Source organism: Heliangelus exortis, chromosome 1 (genome assembly GCF_036169615.1).
Source record: "Heliangelus exortis chromosome 1, bHelExo1.hap1, whole genome shotgun sequence".
Classification (NCBI taxonomy): domain Eukaryota; kingdom Metazoa; phylum Chordata; class Aves; order Apodiformes; family Trochilidae; genus Heliangelus; species Heliangelus exortis.
Window position 1 is genome coordinate 111,599,124 of NC_092422.1, and position 19,325 is coordinate 111,618,448.

The window sequence follows — 19,325 nt, forward strand, 5'->3', positions numbered from 1 at the left end:
AAGATCCAAAATATTTTTTTAATACGTCTTCTAAGAAGACATATCAAAGCTCAGCCAGTTTATCATGGTTTTCTTCCTGCTTAGGTTATCCCCTTTAGAGATACAGCACCTTAATATTTGTACAGTATTAAATATAATTTATCAAGAAAATCCATGAATAAACTTCCATTGTTCCTGCCTGTGAGTAGCAAAGTACTTTCTGGAGATCTCTTTCAGAATATATTACCTTACTGATTTTGGAAAGGCATTGATAAGCCTGGCAGTTTGAAATTCAGCATTAGCAGCATGTGCAGCTAAGGAAGATGGAAAGAGAAAAAGAGAAAGGAAAAGGTGGGTTCTAAAAGCTAAATGAATGTGTGAAATAGCTTTAGGAAAATATTTTATTTATTTAAATTTTTTGCAAGCTTTGGGATTCCCTTGAGCCACAAAATATTTTATTGCTTTTCTTTTTAAGCAATCAACTGACTGCAGTTAATAATTTTATTCTGCTCATACTTCTGGTTCACACTGCAAAAAAAATACAGGGGAAACTCAAAAGTAGCAGGACCATATCCTACAACTCTCATTCATCTGCCAGAGTCCATCTCTGCATTCACTTAAAAGCATCAGAAAAAATTCCAATAATAGGAAGAACATACTTCTGCAGCACCAAGCCTGACATACTGATACTATCTGAACAGAATTTGTTGTCCTGTTTATGAAAATTATTAGAAAAAAATATTTTTAGAAAGTTTTTCTAGAAGGAAAGGCTGTTTTCTATAATGATTCCCTGATGGATATGTAAAGTGGCCCATGGCCATGAGCCTGCATTGTGTGCTCAGCCCTCTGGAAGGCAAAGCATACATGCATTGGCACAGCAAGTGCTCCTTCCTGTCTAGCTGCTCATGAAAATCTCTCAAAATATGTATTAGAGCCAGAGCAATGCTTCAAAAGTCTGCCCAGGGGTGACACAACAGCCTTATGTTTATACACAACATCATTTTCTGATGTCTTTTGACACATATCAGTCAGTTATTTCCCTTTTGTTGAGGTTGGAGTGCATCCCAAACAACTGTGAGTGCTGGAAAAAGCATTCTGGATCAAGACTTCAGTTTTAGCAGAGAAAATAGTTCCAATTACAAAAGGTTTATTTTTTTAAAAAAGTGACTCACTGCTATGGGTAGCTGGGCATGGAGCTACTATGAAGGCAACATCTGCCCTCTCACAGCTCACCATGCAGCACTCTGCAGGTTGCCCAGCACTTGCAGGGGCAGCAGCAGGAGTCACATAGGGAAAAGAATGCAAAATGTTTCATCCTGCCTGCAGATCAGCGTTACCCTCTCCTGACCCAGGTGCTGGGTCCAGTCACATGTCTGCTATGAACCCTGCTGAAATTCCACCAAATTCCACCAAAGGAGAGAAATTAACTTTGGAAAAGAAACTGGGTTTGTAGATGGGTGCTGCCCCACTGGACATCCCTTGGCCTTTCTGGGAAAGATTTTGCTCCAGGAGCTGAGGGTAAGTAAAGTCACTTCACTGCCTTTCAAAGTCAAATAATAGCAAAGGGGCAGGACTATTTAGGCATGAGAATGAATAACTGCAGTGGCTTTTGATCACCATGTGGCTCTCTGGTATCAAGCTTGGTGGTGTATCTTCAGGACTGAACACACTTCATACTCTTCAAGGAAACACTGAATGAGTTTGCAGTGTACATTCATCCCATTTATCATTAGGCTACAAGCAGAGACATGGAAGTATTATGCAAGACAGCTGCATGACTGATTTTTTTTTTTATCTTGTTCTACCAATTTCCAAGTCTTCACTGTTATTTATGCAGGGTTGCTTGCAGGGCAACACATTTACTGGGACTCCCAAACTGTGGAAATTTAATAGTCAGTTCATTTTGCCTAGCTTTTAATGAGGCAAACACACAGACTTCATCATGCCCCCTCGTCTTGGTCAAGTCTGTATAATATTAGTCTGTTTTTCTTTGAAGCATGTGATGAGCAAGATACTAGTGCAACTACCTCAAGTCAATACCAAGCTTGCCCTCTGCAAATAAAGATGTAACAGTACTCGAAGAGATGTTATTTGTATAGGAAGTTGTAGTAAAGAATTAATAAGATGGTAAACAAATTAGAAATGAGGTATCATTTAGCCTAATGGTAGAGCAGATAAGCTAGTCAAGCCATACTTATACTAAATTTCATCTTCTGACTCTTGATCTCTTTCCGATGTTTTCAGTAATCCCATTTCCATCAACTGGGACTGTTTAACCTTTGAACGAATTGCCCTGGAAACAGCAACAAGAAAACAAGAAAAAACATTTGTCAATAGTAACTCAAAGGCTCATCTGGCCATATTTACATGAAAAAAAACCCAAAACTGTTTAATTCTTGCATCTCAGCAGGGAATTAGGATGATTCATTTATGAAGACCTGAAGTGGACCACTCTGGAAGACAGTGTAAAGAGGATATAGTGACTAATTCCAACAGATTCTGGACAGAATTGAATCACAGGCCTTAAGTGTAGATACCTGTATTTTAGCATGAGTGACCACTATACAATGTGATCATGTACTGTGACATTAGTATGTGCTGCCTGTAACAATACCACCTGTATGTACTCCTTGTAAGAGCTTGTTCCTGTGGACATACCTAAGAACATAGATCTTGTGCAAACCTCAGTGTAACATCTAGAAAATTCAGTGTTGTGCAGGTGAGAGACAAGGATAGATGTGTCCATTTGGGAGAGTACTATAAAGCCATGAAGAAGAGTGAGTCTGAACACCTTTCCCATGGATGGGAGTTTTGAGCAACCCTGGAATATAGGCATGGTGGTGTCTGATGCTGCAGTGGCTGCTGATCCCAGCATCAGAAGGGATGTAAGGTTGTTGTCACCTTCTCTATAGTTGCCACCCTTTCCACAACAAACCACTTACCCAGACTTGAGTGTCTGTGTCTTTTGGACTGAAATCCAAAAAGATTTCGCAGCTCCTTGGTGCCAAGCAAGACTGCAAGAACTAAATATGTCCAAAGCATGACTAAAGAGGGCTATTAGGATGGTAGGGGTAAAGTGAGGCTAAGAAGCATGCTTAGGACAGTGCAGAAAAAGAGTTGACAAGGTCCTGCAGGAAGAAGCTGATAACAAATGGCAAAATCAGGCTCATTTTTACAGCCAGGTTAACTCTGCAATGGGAATCTCATCGGAATTAACACTGGACAGTGAGGAAAAGGGCTAACACTTGAAATTAGGGAATGAAGCCATCTAGTGAAAGAGAAATCAGGTCTAGTTACAGAAAAATGCTAGCAATGAAACCTGTTCAATCATCTTCAAAGCTAAGTCATGAAGCCTGCTGACTAAGCCACTTGGAATTAATAGAGATGGGCGATGGGGAAAAAGATACTGAAGAGAAAAAATTCTCTCCTCCTTGTAAAATTTGTGTACTTACAAATGTGGAAGACTATCAGAAAGAGCTCATTTTATCTGAGAAACATTATGCTTCCAGAGATATACTTTATGAATGTTTCCCCCTCTCTAATGCAGCAATGAGATGTGTTGTCTTCACTAATTAGCCATATGTATTTTTATTATACCTCACAAGACAATTAAGTACTTCGTGGAAACCTTTCCGTTTGTCAGTGAAACTTTTCTAAAATAAATCTCCTGGTGGACTAAATAAACAGGTCTCCAAAAATTCAGTGTTTCAGGTAACTTACCAGCTGACAATTGTGTAATTCACTGCAAGTATAAGAAAAGCAAAAGCATAATGCCAGCAATAGCACATGGTGAGGAACATCATATTAGTATGATCCGTCTGATTCCACTCTGCACTCCCATTTGGAGGATAAAGCACAAAACCAATCTATAATTAAACAACAACAACAAAAAGATATTTAGAAATGTCATTTGCCATATATCCTATGTGATATTTGTACTACGTTACGCGCCACACGGCAGATATTTGATATTCTTGTAGTGCTGATTATATCAGTGAATTTTATTAAAAACACTGATGTAGTGGATCATTTTACACAGCTGCCTTAGAAGATGCAGAGCCAGCCTCAGAGACCCCCTGCTTTTGCCTAAAGAATTAAGGAGAGGGCCAGAGAGTTGTCCTGCAGCAATCATAATTACTTACTGTAAGAAAAGGGGCTTATGCTCAGCCATGTATGGTTTGAACTGCAAGCACATCACCAATCAGCAAACCTGCCTGGTCATTTGCACTGATTTCTTCCCAACAGCATCTGGGAATGTGCTCATGGTTCAGAAGATGAATAATAGATTAATAAATAAAGGCAAGACATAAGTTTATTTCTTCTTGATCATCCAGGGAAAACATCAGGTTTTGAAATTACATGAAAACAGAGCTTTCTCACTCAAGGCTATAAGTTCATGTGAAATTCATAGATTATTTGTTTTTTCATAACTAAGAAAGATCAAATTCAGGTTAGTGAATAAACTGGTTAACTAGTAATCCCATGGCTACAAAGGGGTCTGCCTGAGGACAAGCACCAGTCCTCTGTGCTACCTGATACTCTTCCAAGTCACCTCTCAGCAGTTTAGCTGGGAATTTAGTAGCTTGGGAGAGGAGAGGAGGGAGGAGGGGAGGAGTGTATTTTGCACTTCCGTGCAGAGAATTTAATGAATGAGGGTGTTGATGACACAGAAATAAAGTCCCTGTACTTTTTACAAATTTTTCATGCTGCAGTCACACATACAGTTAAAGTCTGGTGCAGGAGAGAAAAAAGGGACACATGGATCTCTTGTATTAGTTCTTCAATTTTTTTACTTTGGAACAAGAAACACATTGTCACCAGAGCTAAAGAAGTAACTTGTTCTAAAATTAGGCTAGGCAGGCAAGAAAGAAAAAAATGGTAGCATCTAATTTCTCTTATGCAAACCTTCTTAAATCACTGAAGAGAAGTTTACAGTAAAGAAAACAAAACACCAAGCTCTGCAGCACCAGGTTTTTTAGTTCACTTAAAAGAAAAACTATGTCATTTCAAAGGTCTGTTTCTTTGCTAGAACAAGTATTTAAATATTTGAGTTGGTGCTGAGTGTCCAGTCCTCTTAAGAAAGAGCAAACATTTTTATTAATCGTGTCTGGCCAACATATAAAAAAGGGAAGACAGTCTAGACGTGCTGGACAGAAAAAACACTGTAGTGACCTCAATGCTGCACTATAAGATGAAATACATTGCCACTAACACTCCTATTTCTGTGTTACAAGATCACAGAAATTATATTCTCTCTCTTGTATGAAAGCAGAGAAAGGGTTGCTATCAAATGTCTATTAACTGGATAGAATCACAGCTAAGTGAAGGAATGTTAGTTACATTTTGAAATGTCTGTTTTGGAGCCACATGCCTGAAATACAAAAGTTTGGGCTTACCTCTGCCCAATGTCCTGAAAACTGGAAAAGCAAAAGGCTTTACATGACTCAATCTCTTAACCCAAACCAGGAGTTCAAATAACTTTTACACCTATATTGCCACTACTGAAATGTTTTTTAGATAGTAGAAAGAGGAAGCCAACATAAAAGATAATTTGCACCTTCCTTCCTTTCTACACAATGTCAGAGGGTGCTTTGCCTGACCTGTCCAACTGGGCACTCACTCACAGCTTCAGCAGCTGACAGTGGGGAAAAAAAAAGATGTAAAAAACCCATCATAAATTGCAAGGCTGTAAAAACACTGCCACTTGGCTGGCAAATTTTGAACAGGATGTTATGGAGATCAGAGGGAATGTTCAGTAGCAAGGGAGAGCTCAACAAAACCACTTTAGCTATTTTATTTATTCAAATAAAAGACACTAGAAGTAATATGGCTTCTTTGTCTGTAAAAAAGATATGATAAATTCTTTTATCTTTCTAAAAGGGCATCAAGAATGCATTTCTTTATATGAAAGTTTTCAGGTCTGTGTTTAAAAGATATACTATATCACCTGTGATAAGTCTGCAAGGAGGTGAATTACTAATTTGGCTGAAGAAAGAAATTCTTAAGGCAAAAAAGTGACCTACCTGCCAGAACCAGCTGCCTTGTAATATGCAGAGGCTTGTACGGAGCATCTCTAGCACAATACTGCCACGGAAGAAAACTTCCAGAAATATGCAAACAGCAGCTCCAAAGATAGCAAATAGCAGTAACTGATGAACATGAACATCCAGCATGGCTCTCCCATGAAGGTGGTAGCAAAAGAGAAAACCTGGAATAAAAAAAACCCTGTGTCCAACTCTGGAGTCCCCAACTTAAGAATGACATAGAGCTCCTTGAGAGTGTCCAAAGGAAAATCACAAAAATGATCAGAGGACTGGAGCACCTCCCCTATAAAAATACTCTGAGGAAGATGGGCTTGTTCAGCCTGGAGAAGAGGAGGCTCCAAAGTGACCTTATCCTGTCTTTCCAGTACCTGAAGGAGGCCTACAAGAAAGCTGGGGTATGACTTTTTGCATAGGTGTGTAGAGAGAGGAAAAGGGGCAATGGTTTAAAATTTGAAGGGGGGAGATTTAGCTTGGATGTTAGGAGGAAACTTTTTACTATGAGGGCAGTAAAGCACTGGAACAGGTTGCCCAGGGAAGCTGTGGATGTCTCATCCCTGGAAGTGTTCAAGGCCAGGTTGGGTGGGTCTTTGAGCAACCTGGTCTAGTGAGAGGTGTCCCTGCCCATGGCAGGAGGGTTGGAACTGGATGATCTTTAAGGTTCCTTCCAACCTTAGCCATTCTATGATTCTATGATTGTGTGATAAATTAAGTGACCAGTTTAAGATATTTTCTTTCCTTGTAAACTCCCTGCATCTGCTTCTAGTAAACTAAGGGAAATTATTAAGATCTGGCCATGTTTTCTCTTTCTCCTTGTAGATTAAATTAGGGTTTTTTCCTTCCCAAATTTAACTTGTCTATTTTTTGCCCACTACTGTAACTAGGGAATGAAAACCTCCCTGCCCTTGTCTCAATTAATGACTGCTCCTCCCTGTCCCCCAGTAGGGGTGGAGGGTGAGCAACCGGAGCAAGGCTGGTGGGGCCTATACCATGACAGCATCCATTGAATCTGATGTTCAAACTCCTGCTCACTTACCCAGAACAGGCTTGTGCTGCTATGTTCATAACATTTCTGTTGTTACTTGAGCCAGTTAGGAAAGTACAGATACACTTCAGCAAAGTGTGATCACGCTCTGGGCTGTAGGGCACACAAAACCTCAGTAGTTCAAGGAGGGCCAACACTGATCTCTGTAAGCATTTCAGGGAGTTAAACACCCAGACCCTATAGTCTCATTCTTAAAGGCTGATTTGGGGTTCCCAGACCAAAGACTGATACCTCTCTGTATCCACACACATCTCTGCAGGGTGAGTTAAACTGACCTTCAATAAAGACTGCTAAGGAAAGCATCATCCTGTCCATGGCCACTGGTAATGTGTTGGTCCCATGAGTCACAATGTCAACCAATCCTGAAATGCCATAGAAGAGGTACATGGTAGCATGTTGCCAGTTCATCAGGTGATCCCAGTGCTTTTCCTCATAGTTATACAATTTAAGATGAGGTCCATCAGGAACAAACTGCTCAGCCACCATTCCTGCACATGAAATGAGAAGTATAATTATTTGTCCTGGTGCTCAAGGTTTAAACTGATGATAAATCTTTGTACAAACAATAGAAGCAGTAATATATCCTCACACAGGCTAATGTCCATCAATTTAGGATTTAGTCTGTCTACCTGAGGACTGCTCTGGGTGACTGCTATGCCTTGCACCCTTCTGTCCAGTTCAGCCATTCCCAATAACATTTTTAACATCCTGTCCAAATTCAAGTGAAAATGCACAGAGGAGAAAGCCAAAGGAAAGCAGGCCTCAGCTCCTCTTGATGGGACTATTTGCATCTTGCAGTTTCCAACAGTGAAAATGGAGCCAGCTATTTCTCTTTTTTTTTTTTTTTTTTTTATACTGAGTCTGTATTTGAGTTGCTGCTCCCAGCTTAGCCCCTCACTGTCTTGCTAACTAGTGCACTATCCCAGCAATGGGAAAGCTGATTTTAGATGCTTTATGTGATCAGTGAAGTTTGGGAAGAGTTTAAAATACACTATGCTTTAAAAATTTTAAAGTTAATTATATTTTTATAAAGCGTAGGCCTTCATCCTGCTGTGTAAGTAGATACACAGAAGAGCAAATGCAGGATTTTTCCACCTTTATTTCAACTTTTCCTAACACAGAAAGAGCAGGTTTTACTCCTGCTGCTGCTTTTATTGTTTGCCCTTGTCAGGCTTTCTTGCTCATGTTTTTGACTGGAATTGAAATTACCACACACTTAAGAAATATCTTTTTGTTTTGGGGTAAAAATAAAAACCCTAGATGAGTGGTTTAAGTGCCCATCTACCTCTAGCCGCTGTCTGGGAGATTCGTAGGAAGGGTATCCCTCAATGAATGCTGTTATTTAGATTTTAATCACTTTTTAATGTATATGGAAGTGTGTTCTGTACACACAACATCACCTCAAGTGCTGATGTAGCTTAAGTGATAGAACTTCTGGAGAGGAAGGAGAAGTAAGAACAAGGTTTTGGAACATCTTGCACCTTAATTAGAAACCAGGCAACTCTGAGCATAATGAGATCTGGAGTTCAGTCTTTCTTTGTGAATATTTTCACATTTGAATGACATTAATGAAGAAGTGTCTGCATTTACATACTTTATCAGTAAATCAGGGGAGACTATTAACATCTGAGATGGCTGGATTCAAACTAGGAAAGCAAAGCCTCTGCAGTCTGATGCTCCAGGTCCACATGTGAAATGCCCTTGCCCAAGTATCCTCTCCCTTCCTGAAATAGTGAAGAGCATATGAACACTCAGATGGACCAGATGTGAAGTAGTCAGGAGACCTTAAAGGAACTCCAGAAGAGTGCCATGGATAGAAACCATGTTGGAGTCATAACTATGTAATTAACAACTGTAGCCCCACTAGTTCTTAGGTTCATGGTGCTTAAAGGACAACATACCAAAACACATGTTCAATCCGAGAACATAATTTAAAAAAAAAAAAAAATTTAAAAATGCTGAAAGGCACAGCTTTTTTGTTATCTGCCCCAAGTCCTCCTTACTTACCAATCAGGGCAAAGACAGCTTTGATGATCCCTTCAACAAACTCCAGACGCTGAAATCCTGCCCTGGAGCCAAGGTAGCAAGCATTCTTGTTTTTTCGACAGGCATACTTCAGTGGATACTTCACTGACCACCACAAACCAAAAAGAAGAAAAAAGCTTCCAGGGAGGGCATGCCCTTTGAAATTGCCCATGGTTTTCTGCTAGACAATACCTGAAGGTGGAACAAATGCAGATTGATTATGTGAATAGCAGGAGAATCCTGTGGGCTATAATTTAAAAGTATTTCTTTGTATAGATCAAAGCATGTCACTGAATTAAGTACTCTAGCTTTATTTTTAAATAAATCTGGGTTCTTATCTTTTTCCCTGGCTGTTCAAAACACCCAGCCTGTCCCCCCAGTCTCATAAATTTGCAGAACAAGAGTAAGCAAACCAACTGCAAAGCAGCTCACCTGAAATGCAGAGCTAACAGCTGGCAAATTAAGAGAGAAAAAGCCATGGCACACTACATCATGCTATTGAAGTTGTACAAGCAAAAGACAGAACATGAATATTCATAATTTGTTTATTTCACCTTTAGAGAGAGTTCACTTTAGAAAGTGTTCTATGTTTCCTTACTCCACAAACAGAAAACAAGACAATACCTGATCAGAGAACAACTTGATTGCATACAGATCTGATGGATAGCTATTCATTAATAAATTGTATTTTATATTTCTATCCAGATGTCTCATTATAATTTACAAACATCAAGTCCTTCTCACCTATTTGATAGGTGAATTATGCACCCACAACTAGATACACATTATCAAGTACATGAGGTGCACTGAGCTACAAGGTTATCAGTCAGTCAGTGTTACAAAGTCCTTTTAAAGCAATGCCGTTAATAAACCTAATAATTCTGGTCACCATCCCAGCTTCTAGGAGATTTAACTTAGCTCCAAGAGCTTTTTCATTAAAATGACAGTTCTAACATTAAATTGCAATTTTTCTTTAAATTATTGTAGACTGCATTGCTATGTACCATGACTCAAAGGCATGCTCAATCTTTGCTTAGGCAATAATCAAGAATAACCACTTTAGAAGCACTGGCAATCTGTATTTTCTGTTATTATCACTGCTGACTTAAAAATACTATTACCAGACTACACTGAAGCTGGTAAAGAGTACAACATGCAGGCTCTGGTGTATTTTTCCTAACCAGTAAGTATTTCCTATGGTCAGCTCTGAATAAGAAGTTTGAAACTGTGGCTTGTGGGCTGTGCAGTACTTGTAGAGGGTACATGTAATGCTGTCTAGTCACGTACTCTGAGTCCTTTCTTATTTCTGGAGGCTAAGCTACACTGAAAACATTGATTTATGTTTCAAAAATTTTTAAGAAGAGCAACTTCTCCACATGCACAGGTCATGAAGCAACAAGACTACTACCCAACCATATGAGGAAAACTGACCTATATACTTATATACTACAAAAGAGAAGAAAAAAAATTTAAGTGTTCATGCATAGCACAAGGCAGGATGTGATTTAAACAGGGAGGCTGAAGAGGGTCTTTCCCCCTCTGCATGTCCTCTCCTTATCCAGAGATGATTTCTCCCACTGTGAGGCTGAAGAAAGGAAGGGGATGAGCTTTGAAACATTTTCCTCGATAAAACTCCCCTTAGCTAATTTCTGGAGAAATATCACTGAAGTACAAGAAAAGGGATATGTGACAGTTGCTGCCCAAGCAAGCCCATTTCTGGATACTTGCAGGTATTGTCAGTGCTGAAAGTCTCAAAACTTGGAAGCAAAGCACACCAAGATGCCTGCACCTAGCCCCAGAGGAGGCTCCTGAGGAAGCAGGACCTGCCAGCCATGGAGCAGCTGAAGGGGGGAATGAGGGATTTGGTTACACGCTCTTATGAAATGTAAAATATTCCATTTGGGATTTTTGCTGTGCTAGGAAGGGTTTCTGCATGGTACTTGCCTCCCACCAAGAAGAAAAGCAAGGCCCAGAGATGTTGTGGGGATCTTTGCCTCTCCTGCTCTCCAGCTGCCCACTCAGAGCAGAACAGAAAAGCTGTGAGGAGGAACAAGTGGTGGCAGAGCTGACAGGCATGTCTCAGCACAGGCACCCCAGCCACCAAGATTGTGATGACTGCCTCTATCTCCACTCACAAAACACTGAATTAAGCTCTAATCCTTCCTGGGGCATGTGTTGGTGATGCCAAATCAGATTACTTGTGAGCTGAGCATCTCTGATCCTGCCCCACGGTGGGCAGTGCAAGAGGGGGATGAGGTGGTAGCTGAGTGTCTAAGGGTCAAGAGAGCCTTTCTCTGCCTCCTCTGCTTCCCCACTACCCTGAAAGTCCTGTTAGGTTGAAGCCTGTGTTTTATTTGCAAGTGGAGAAAGCACTGCTCACTCCTGAGCAGCCTACTGTGTTGTGGTTGGGGGGCTCAGCTCCACAGATGAGACCCAGCTCCCAACATCTCACAGAAGAGGTATCTCATTTCAAGACATCTTTAGTTCAAAGAGCCAGAGCAGCTTGTGTATCACTGCCAATATTCACTGTGCCATTGTTTGCCTCAAAATAGGGCAGTACTAACAGGAGATGAAGTTTTAGACAGTCATCTGGACTTTGCTTTAGCCTTTGTTTTAAACTTTGAAATACTTCTTTCATTATGAAAGTCTCGGTTTCTGGTTCTTCTAAAACTTTCTGGCCTGAAAGGTACTACAGATGAGGTTTATTCCTTTTTTGAAGGAAAGGAAGAGGAGAGGAGTGGGGGGTGGCCTTACCTCCCCTGTGCCTGATCTCCCTGAACACTATTCATTAGAAAGACTTTATTCATTAGATATTTTATTATTCACCACAGGTACACAGCACTCCAAAGGGAAAGATTTATCCTGTATGGCACATCAAAGCAAGATACTGGATTAAAAAGGTAAATTAAACCTATGAGAAGCTTGTCTCTGGGAGACTGCAGCTGCAGAAAGAGTCATATGAAGAACTGTGTGTTGATGTTGCAGTGAATGGTATAAAAAAAGTCACATGTGTGTTACCTAGAAATCTGATCACTGCAGAATCTTCCTGCCCTAAACCTCAGTAATACATCAAGATACTCTGTCTAAAACTCTGTTTTTGCCTTTCAAAACAAGGGAAAAGATGAAAAGGAAAAGATTGATAGAGCCGCTACTGTTTTATATCCAAGATAAACAAACAGAACCATAAAAAATTATTTTTCTGTAAGGAATATGATTGCATATTATTAGCTTCAGAGTGTATAAACTTCAGTTTGAGTTCATTCAAAGAAGTTAGGGATTATTTGTAAGATTTTTCCAGAAAGAGACAAATCAGATCTGCCAGCCAGCTGTTATGGCAGACTTTTGGAGCACTGAATCTCAACAGTCAGTTTCAGAAAGAAGCTACATGAATTACACTTTAAACCCTTTGCAAACATGAAAACACCATGACAGAGCTCACCTCAAACTGATTAAGCTTTCTAAATGATTAATTTCCTTTAATTGGTCCTGAAAGTTTATTTTGGCAAGACTAAATATCAACTGCCACCACAACACCACTTTGATGTGACAGCAAGTACAATGTGAGATCCCTCTATTGAGATGGTGTGGAGCACACCAGGCCAGTAATACTTTGTGTACCTGAGATGTTCATCCCCTTGTACAGGCTGCATCTCACTCCTTGAGATCAGAAAGGAATTGGGGATCCACTGGCAAAGGAAAAGATGAACAAATGCAGGTAACAAATGAGCACTCAAGGAAAAGTGAGTATTTTTAGCCTGAAAATTTTCTCTTACACCAGTAGAAGCATGAAAGGCAGGCAATAAACACTTATATAATTCCTTTAAACACCTTCTGACTTTTTGGAAGGGACATTTCATAACATACACAATTCTGATTCCTGATCTTTCGAGGCTGCCCATGTAGGGAATAAGGCAAGACTTGCAAGTGGTAAGGAAAAACTAGCGATACTTCCTGACTTACTCAGACTGTTCCTCAATCAGTTCTTGAAGAACTAGATTCATTTCCTTTTGTTTCTCCTTCCTCCCTTTAAAAAAAGCCAGAGGATCAGTACCCTGTACCGGAGGGGGACATAAGAGACAGCTGAGCCAGAGCTGCCCTGCAGCAGGCGGTTTCCCTTCCCTGCATATTCTCCTACCACAGAAGTATGCCTTGCAGTTTCCTGTGTTTATCAAGCCCTGGTGGATGTTAAAGACGACAGTCAATAAAACATGCAGGGTTTGTTTTTTTTGAGAAATGACACAAGTTATGGGAGAAACTCACTCTGCTTTAATGCATTAATTTCTGCTACAAAACCATAGGATAAAAATGTTAAGACTCAGAGATTAAGCATAAGAAAATTTACTGCAACTGTGAAATCAAAACATTATTCCTCTCCCATCTATGCTAGATTAGGAAACAACAGTGTGGAGTTTATAATATTTGATAGAATATATTTATTTATCCATAAGAGCAGCAGGAATCCATCATGATGTCAATGAGAATAATTCGCTCAGATACGAGGAGGAAATGACAACTTTGTAGACATTTTCTAATCAGTGCACAGTCTGTGATCACACAGCTTTTATTGAAAACAGGAATCCAACAAAGTTGAATATATTGAAGGCACATCACAGAAAATCAGACAAGTTTACTTCAGTACCAAAGTTTCCTTGTCATTGAAGATATATTCATGAGATGAGTGCCTTTTAACCTGTAGCCACTAGATTATAAACACCACAGAGAGCCATGCTGATCTGAAAAACACTATCTGCTGTAATTATTCTCTTCACTAAATGCAGTACTGGTTTCATGTCATGACTAAAAGTGTTTCAGCAACTACAACCCCATGTTTCCACATGAGGTCACTGCTCTGGTGTGAAGGTGCTCTGGCACCTATAGCTCCTTCAGAATTAAACTGGAACTAAGTGCTGTGTCTGCTAAGGAAAGTGGGAGTCAAGACTTCCAGAAATGTTAAAAAATGACTGTATAGCCTTGATATTTTTGGCTTAAGAGTGTGAGAGAGAAAGATTTTCAGTTAAAAATAAATAAATAAATGTCACGAATAGGCATCTCTGAAGCCTGTAAGAGAAGAATTCAACCCTTGATAAAATCTTCAGGACTACCAGACAGGGATGAAAACCAGAAATCCCAAAGAGATAATGGCCAGAAATCTATATTCTGGCCTGAAAGAGTAGGGTATCCAAGTCAAAATCTCTTGTAACACTAAGTTTGGGCTCATGGCCAGTACTACTCTAACTTTTTCAGTGCCTCGCATCTGTCAACAACTCTTTGTTCCCAGATACTTGTCCTTCTTAGCCCTCTGAGTGCTTCTCACAGAGTTTTTTCATCTCTCGTGACCCTCAGCTTTCTGGCTTTTCTTCCCCTTTCTCTGTGCATCTGCTAAATCTGTTTCTGCTCTCAAAGCTGAGCAGACTATCTCCAGAGGTTATCCAGGGACAAGAAACACTCCAGAATAGTCTTACCATTTGCTATTGATATCAGAGCAGCTGCTAGTCTGTGGATATCAAATATTTGGTCTTCAGGACTGCCAGTTCAGAGCCTTTCATTCACCACACGTTCCGAAAACACGCACACACACAAAAAGAAATACCTTGTGATTGCACGGAATATGTAAGTCAATTTTTCCTATTGGCCATAAAACTTGGTATTTCCTAGCACAGCCTTAAATAAAGGGTAAAACATCACGAGTATGTGAGCAGACTATTGCAGGTATGAGAGTGCTACCTCCAGCAGGAGCATGTTCAGCTTCAGCCCCCACAGCCACTTCCTTGCCTGCAGGATCCCAGCAGCGGCCGCTGCCTCCTGTGAGGTGACCTTCCAGCTGTCTCTTGTGCAAAGCAGCTCTTCCCTTCCCTCCAGAGGGTCACACAGAGCAGCTCTTCCCTTCCCTGCAGAGGGTCACAGCAGATTGCTGGCCTCAAAGGGAGGTGTTGCCAATGCACAGCTCAATAGAATCAAGCAAGTTTTCTCTTGTGTGAAGTGGAGGCTCAGCCCTGCCAGACAGATGGCATGGGGGAGGACTTGCTGCTACATCCCACTGCTGTGCTGCAGGAGATCTTCACTGACATCCAGGACTGGCTCCCCTCTACAGTCTACCTGGTGCTGGGCTCTTGCTGCCTCCTGATTTTAACCTGAATTGTGCCAGCAAGTGAAATTCCTAAATGCTCTCTCTTTTTAAATTTAAATTTCTTTCACTGTTCCTCTTACTGTCCAAATCTCTCCAACGAATTACCTCTGCAGGAAACCAGGTAAACCTGAAGGCCCCTGGTCACACCTCCAGTAAGAAAATTGCTGTCTGGTTACCCTACCATGACGATTTTTGTAAGGTTTGGCCACTGGTAACCCCTGGCCACTCCTTGTAGTTTCAGGTGTGCTCACCGACAGGTTCTCTGCTTCCTGATAGTCATTCTAGAAAAATGTCAAGGGGGCAAAAGTTTGTTATCTCAACTGGTGGCTCAATGTCCAGCTCTGGAGAGGAAACAAAATAAAATATTGTTTGGTTTCTGTTAGCACTCATGGACCTCCCTTCATAGTGTCTTCTCAATACAGTTAGGGCTTCAGCAGAAGAATCAAGTTAGACAGCAAAGTTGACACAACCACTGGACTATAACAAATATTTGTAATAAATACTAAGTATCATCTGGGCTGTGACAAATCCTGTGCCTGGCATTTACAGACCACTTTACAGACTATTAGAATTTGCTGCAGTTGTTTGTGTATCCAAGTACATCTTGAAGATAGGAAAACACAACTGAAAAAAGGGGTATTAACTGAGCAGACTTAATGTTTGAGTGGTCTATTATGCTTTTTTCTACCTGCAAGCAAGGCAGGTGTGAAAAAGGAAAGTGAGTAATTCTATTCTTGGAGAAGGACAGATTTCAGGTATGGAAGACAGGGCTTGCTGACCTCAGTATGGTTTATAATTCTTTGGTTGCAAGGGTTGCTGCCTTACTGTGGCTACCAGTGACTGCAGAAAAGGCATTTAGATTTCTCTTCGGTTTCTCTTCATTATATATGGTACCATATACTGGAGTGACTGAGGCCTTGAAATGAGGACTGGACTATTATAGAGAAGACCCTGTTTTAAAGAATCACCAAACACTAACAAAATACAGTAAGCAGAAGTGTCAGACAGTGCTGTGCATACTAGTAAGCTTTCATCATAAGGATGCTCTCAAGTTAACAAAAACAGGAAGGGAGTTCATCAGTTCATCTTAACAAGTGAAAGAGCATTTAGTAGTCATTGTTGGTATTCATAGGAAGGACTCAGTTTTCTTACCAAAAAAATTACAAGCCAGCTCAGTTAGCCAGTGTGATGCTCATAACAGCTCATACCTGGGGAACAAGCAGGTGGCACCTCTAAGAGCTGAACTTCTCTCCCCTGCTAGGAAGAAAGCCAGAAACTAGGGGTGTGTGTCCAGAATATTGGCTTCTAGTGGGACACTGGGCTACACTTAGCTGTCTCCTCCTGCTGAGATCCAGCCTCTTCTTCTTGAATCTTTGCTTTCAGAAGTTATTTGATAAAGTGATTCTTAGCCATCAGCCATCCTGTCTGTCTGGGGGGAAGTACCTCACTGATTTGGATTCTATAACTAATGACATTTGGGTGGTTAGGGCTTGCACTGTAGTGTTCTGATGAGAAATGGAGAAAAAATTCTAAAAACCTTTTTTCTCAGTAATTTCCATAAAGTCATGGAACAGAGCAGAAAGTGGGATTTGCATCTAGAGCTTGGCCTTGACTGACTTGTCTTTGTACCTGGAAGTTTTCTCTGTCTGTTGAGATCAGGGTGCTTGGTGTAGTGCTAATCACAGGGCTGACCAAGAGCACTGTCTCTGCCAGCTACTGTATGGGGAAAATACACTCTCAAAAAACATGTGGGTCAGAAAAGAAAGAGAAACATTAATGAATAAATGGGAGCATTGGCAAGGTAAGCTGGGAGAAATAACTGTCGGAGTCAGCCCAGCTAGAAAAATAAAAATGCATCAGAGAAACAGGTGTAGCTCCTCTTTATGAGCCCACCTCATACACACTAAATGGAATTAGCTAGTGCTAATGCAACATTAGCAGAAATTGAAGAGTCCTCCATAATGCAAGACCAAAGCAGAGGCAGCTTCTGTTTGTGCTGCCCGTTATCCAACAGAGTTAATGGAGGAAGCAAGAATAATGTTATGGAGTAGGAGCTCTGTAATTCAAGCAGCAGCTGCAGCAAGGGGCTGTACCCCTTTCCGAAACCAGTGATGTTACAGATGCTACATTCTGTATCTTAGAAATGTCTCAAATGCAAGGTCATATGGAGTTTCAGGGATTTTGCCAAGAAAGCATTAAAATGTTATAGCAGGCCCTGATTTAGGCATAAATTAATGAGAATTAAGTATCCTTTTTGTTTTCTGGAGCAAAAAGAAGTATCAGAACTCAAGATCTGGCTCCTGCTGCAGGATAAAACAGAACTGCCACAGTAGAGTGGCAGTCAACTAAAATCCAAGATATTTCAAAAACAGTGTTTAATTATTTATAATCCCCAGCTTTAGGAACTCACCTTGTGCATAAGAGACAATCAAAATGACCACTGTTACCAACTGCAAGAGAGCAAGAGCAAGTTTGGTCACATCTAAGAAAGAGAGCAGGAGCCAGTCAACAAGAAGTTTGACAGTGAGGAGTCTTGATTCATGTAAGGTACAGACTGGAAAACAAGAAGCCCATTTTTGTGCTACTGCACTGGCTGTTTTCATTACTGAGTAAAAATGGTATTTCTCAGCAGATTTGGTGTGCAAGAAAAGAGTACACATGGAGAGTTTGCCTAAACACAGGCATAATTATTGAAGCCACTTCTCAAGGTTCATTTGATTTTTCTACCCCAGCAATTATATCTACCCACACCCTCAACAACTTAGGGTCAAGAGACCCTAGGAGAATTCTCCATTTGTAAAGAGAAAAATACAGGAAAAGCCCACATAAGCAACCCTGAAAAGAAGCAAAAGACATCTGACTGAACTTCAGAAAGGTATCTCCAGGGTCAATTATGAATTTGCATGTAAAATCAATATTGAATAAATGCCTTTTACAAATGAAAACGTATTTGTGATGACTTATGGCACAATGTATGCCATAATTTAGAGAGGTCTACGATAATATAAGGTGATGTAAACAGACTTATACATTCTGGAGAAATCACAGTAACTAGATATATAAATGTATATTCATTGTAACATGTTCATGTAACATTGTTTTGAAACCATAGGCAGAAATATTTTCTTTTGAAGCACTTCTAAATTTCAGTTCCTAAGATCTGAAATCTCAAAAAACCATTTGCCAAAAATATATTTAATAAAGAGTTTGATATCATGTAAAGTATTAAACATTATTGGGAGAGAGCATGATATGTCACTGAAAAACTAAAAAAAAAAAGAAAAAAAAAACAAACAAAAAAAAACCAAAAAACAAAAAACAAAAGAAAACAAACAAACAAAACAAAGCAAAAACAAAAAACAAACCAAACATATGCAGGGACTATTTTGAAATAGAGAGACTAGGGTAATATAACTTTTTAGACTTTCTCTCATATAATAAGTAGACGTGGCTACTTTAAACTCCTGATTTTGCCTGGAAATTCAGAGTTTGGATGCATTTCTCCATTTGAGACATCCAAGGAAGAGAGAGAAAATAAAAACAGGCACGAAACCTTAACCTATAGTGAATGTTTTATTCCCATCTTTAACACTTAATCCCCCTAGGTTTAACGATCCAGAACCACTGCTGCCAAAGTTCTTGTACCTAGGGTAAACTACTCGGGATGCCTGCAAGGGCTTACAGGCATGTTTTACAACCAGCAACCTTTCCCAAAGCTATTTCTGATTTAAAAGTACCGTCGGCCCTTTTTGCCCCAGGAGTGCCCCTCATGGACAGACTTAAGGCCAACATGGAGTAGTTTGTTGTCCTTTCAGGCGGGAATATTCAACACTTACCCCTCCTGCAGCCTCCTGGGGAAAGAGCTCCAGCCTTGCCCGCACCCAGGGCTGGGAGGCGGTGGGGCTGCCCGTACCTCCGCCGCCCCGCTCCCTCGCAGCCTCCTTCCTTCTCCTCTTTCCCCGCAGCCCCTCGCCCCCTCCGAGGGGTTTCTCTGCCCGGGCCCGGACCAGCCCCCCGGCCGCCGGACCCTCCAGATGTGGCAGCCGCTGGGGGATGCGCAGCCGCCGCTGGCCCAGATGTTTGCGGCGCGGCCGCCCAGATGTTCCCC

The 19,325-nt window shown here is 40.7% G+C and overlaps 1 protein-coding gene across 1 annotated transcript; it reads right to left on the reverse strand.

The window, feature by feature from the left end:
* Nucleotides 1–1,777: 1,777 nt before the first annotated feature.
* On the reverse strand, nucleotides 1,778–19,325 carry TMEM45A (transmembrane protein 45A). Its single transcript, XM_071758338.1, has 6 exons — nucleotides 19,054–19,325; nucleotides 9,073–9,282; nucleotides 7,341–7,553; nucleotides 6,003–6,187; nucleotides 3,700–3,845; nucleotides 1,778–2,272 (listed from the first exon to the last, which is right to left on the reverse strand). The coding sequence occupies exons 2-6, from the start codon at nucleotides 9,260–9,262 to the stop codon at nucleotides 2,179–2,181; spliced, it is 828 nt and encodes a 275-aa protein (XP_071614439.1). The 5' UTR covers nucleotides 9,263–9,282; nucleotides 19,054–19,325; the 3' UTR covers nucleotides 1,778–2,178.

Bases quoted from the DNA above. Each gene is read 5' to 3' on its own strand.
- TMEM45A (XM_071758338.1), bottom strand. From the start codon at position 9,262: ATGGGCAATTTCAAAGGGCATGCCCTCCCTGGAAGCTTTTTTCTTCTT. The intron at 6,188-7,340 runs GTCAGTTTAACT...TTTTTATTCCAG, and splicing joins CTTAGCAGTCTTTATTGAAG to GTTTTCTCTTTTGCTACCAC. The intron at 2,273-3,699 runs GTAAGTTACCTG...TGCTGTTTCCAG, and splicing joins AATTACACAATTGTCAGCTG to GGCAATTCGTTCAAAGGTTA.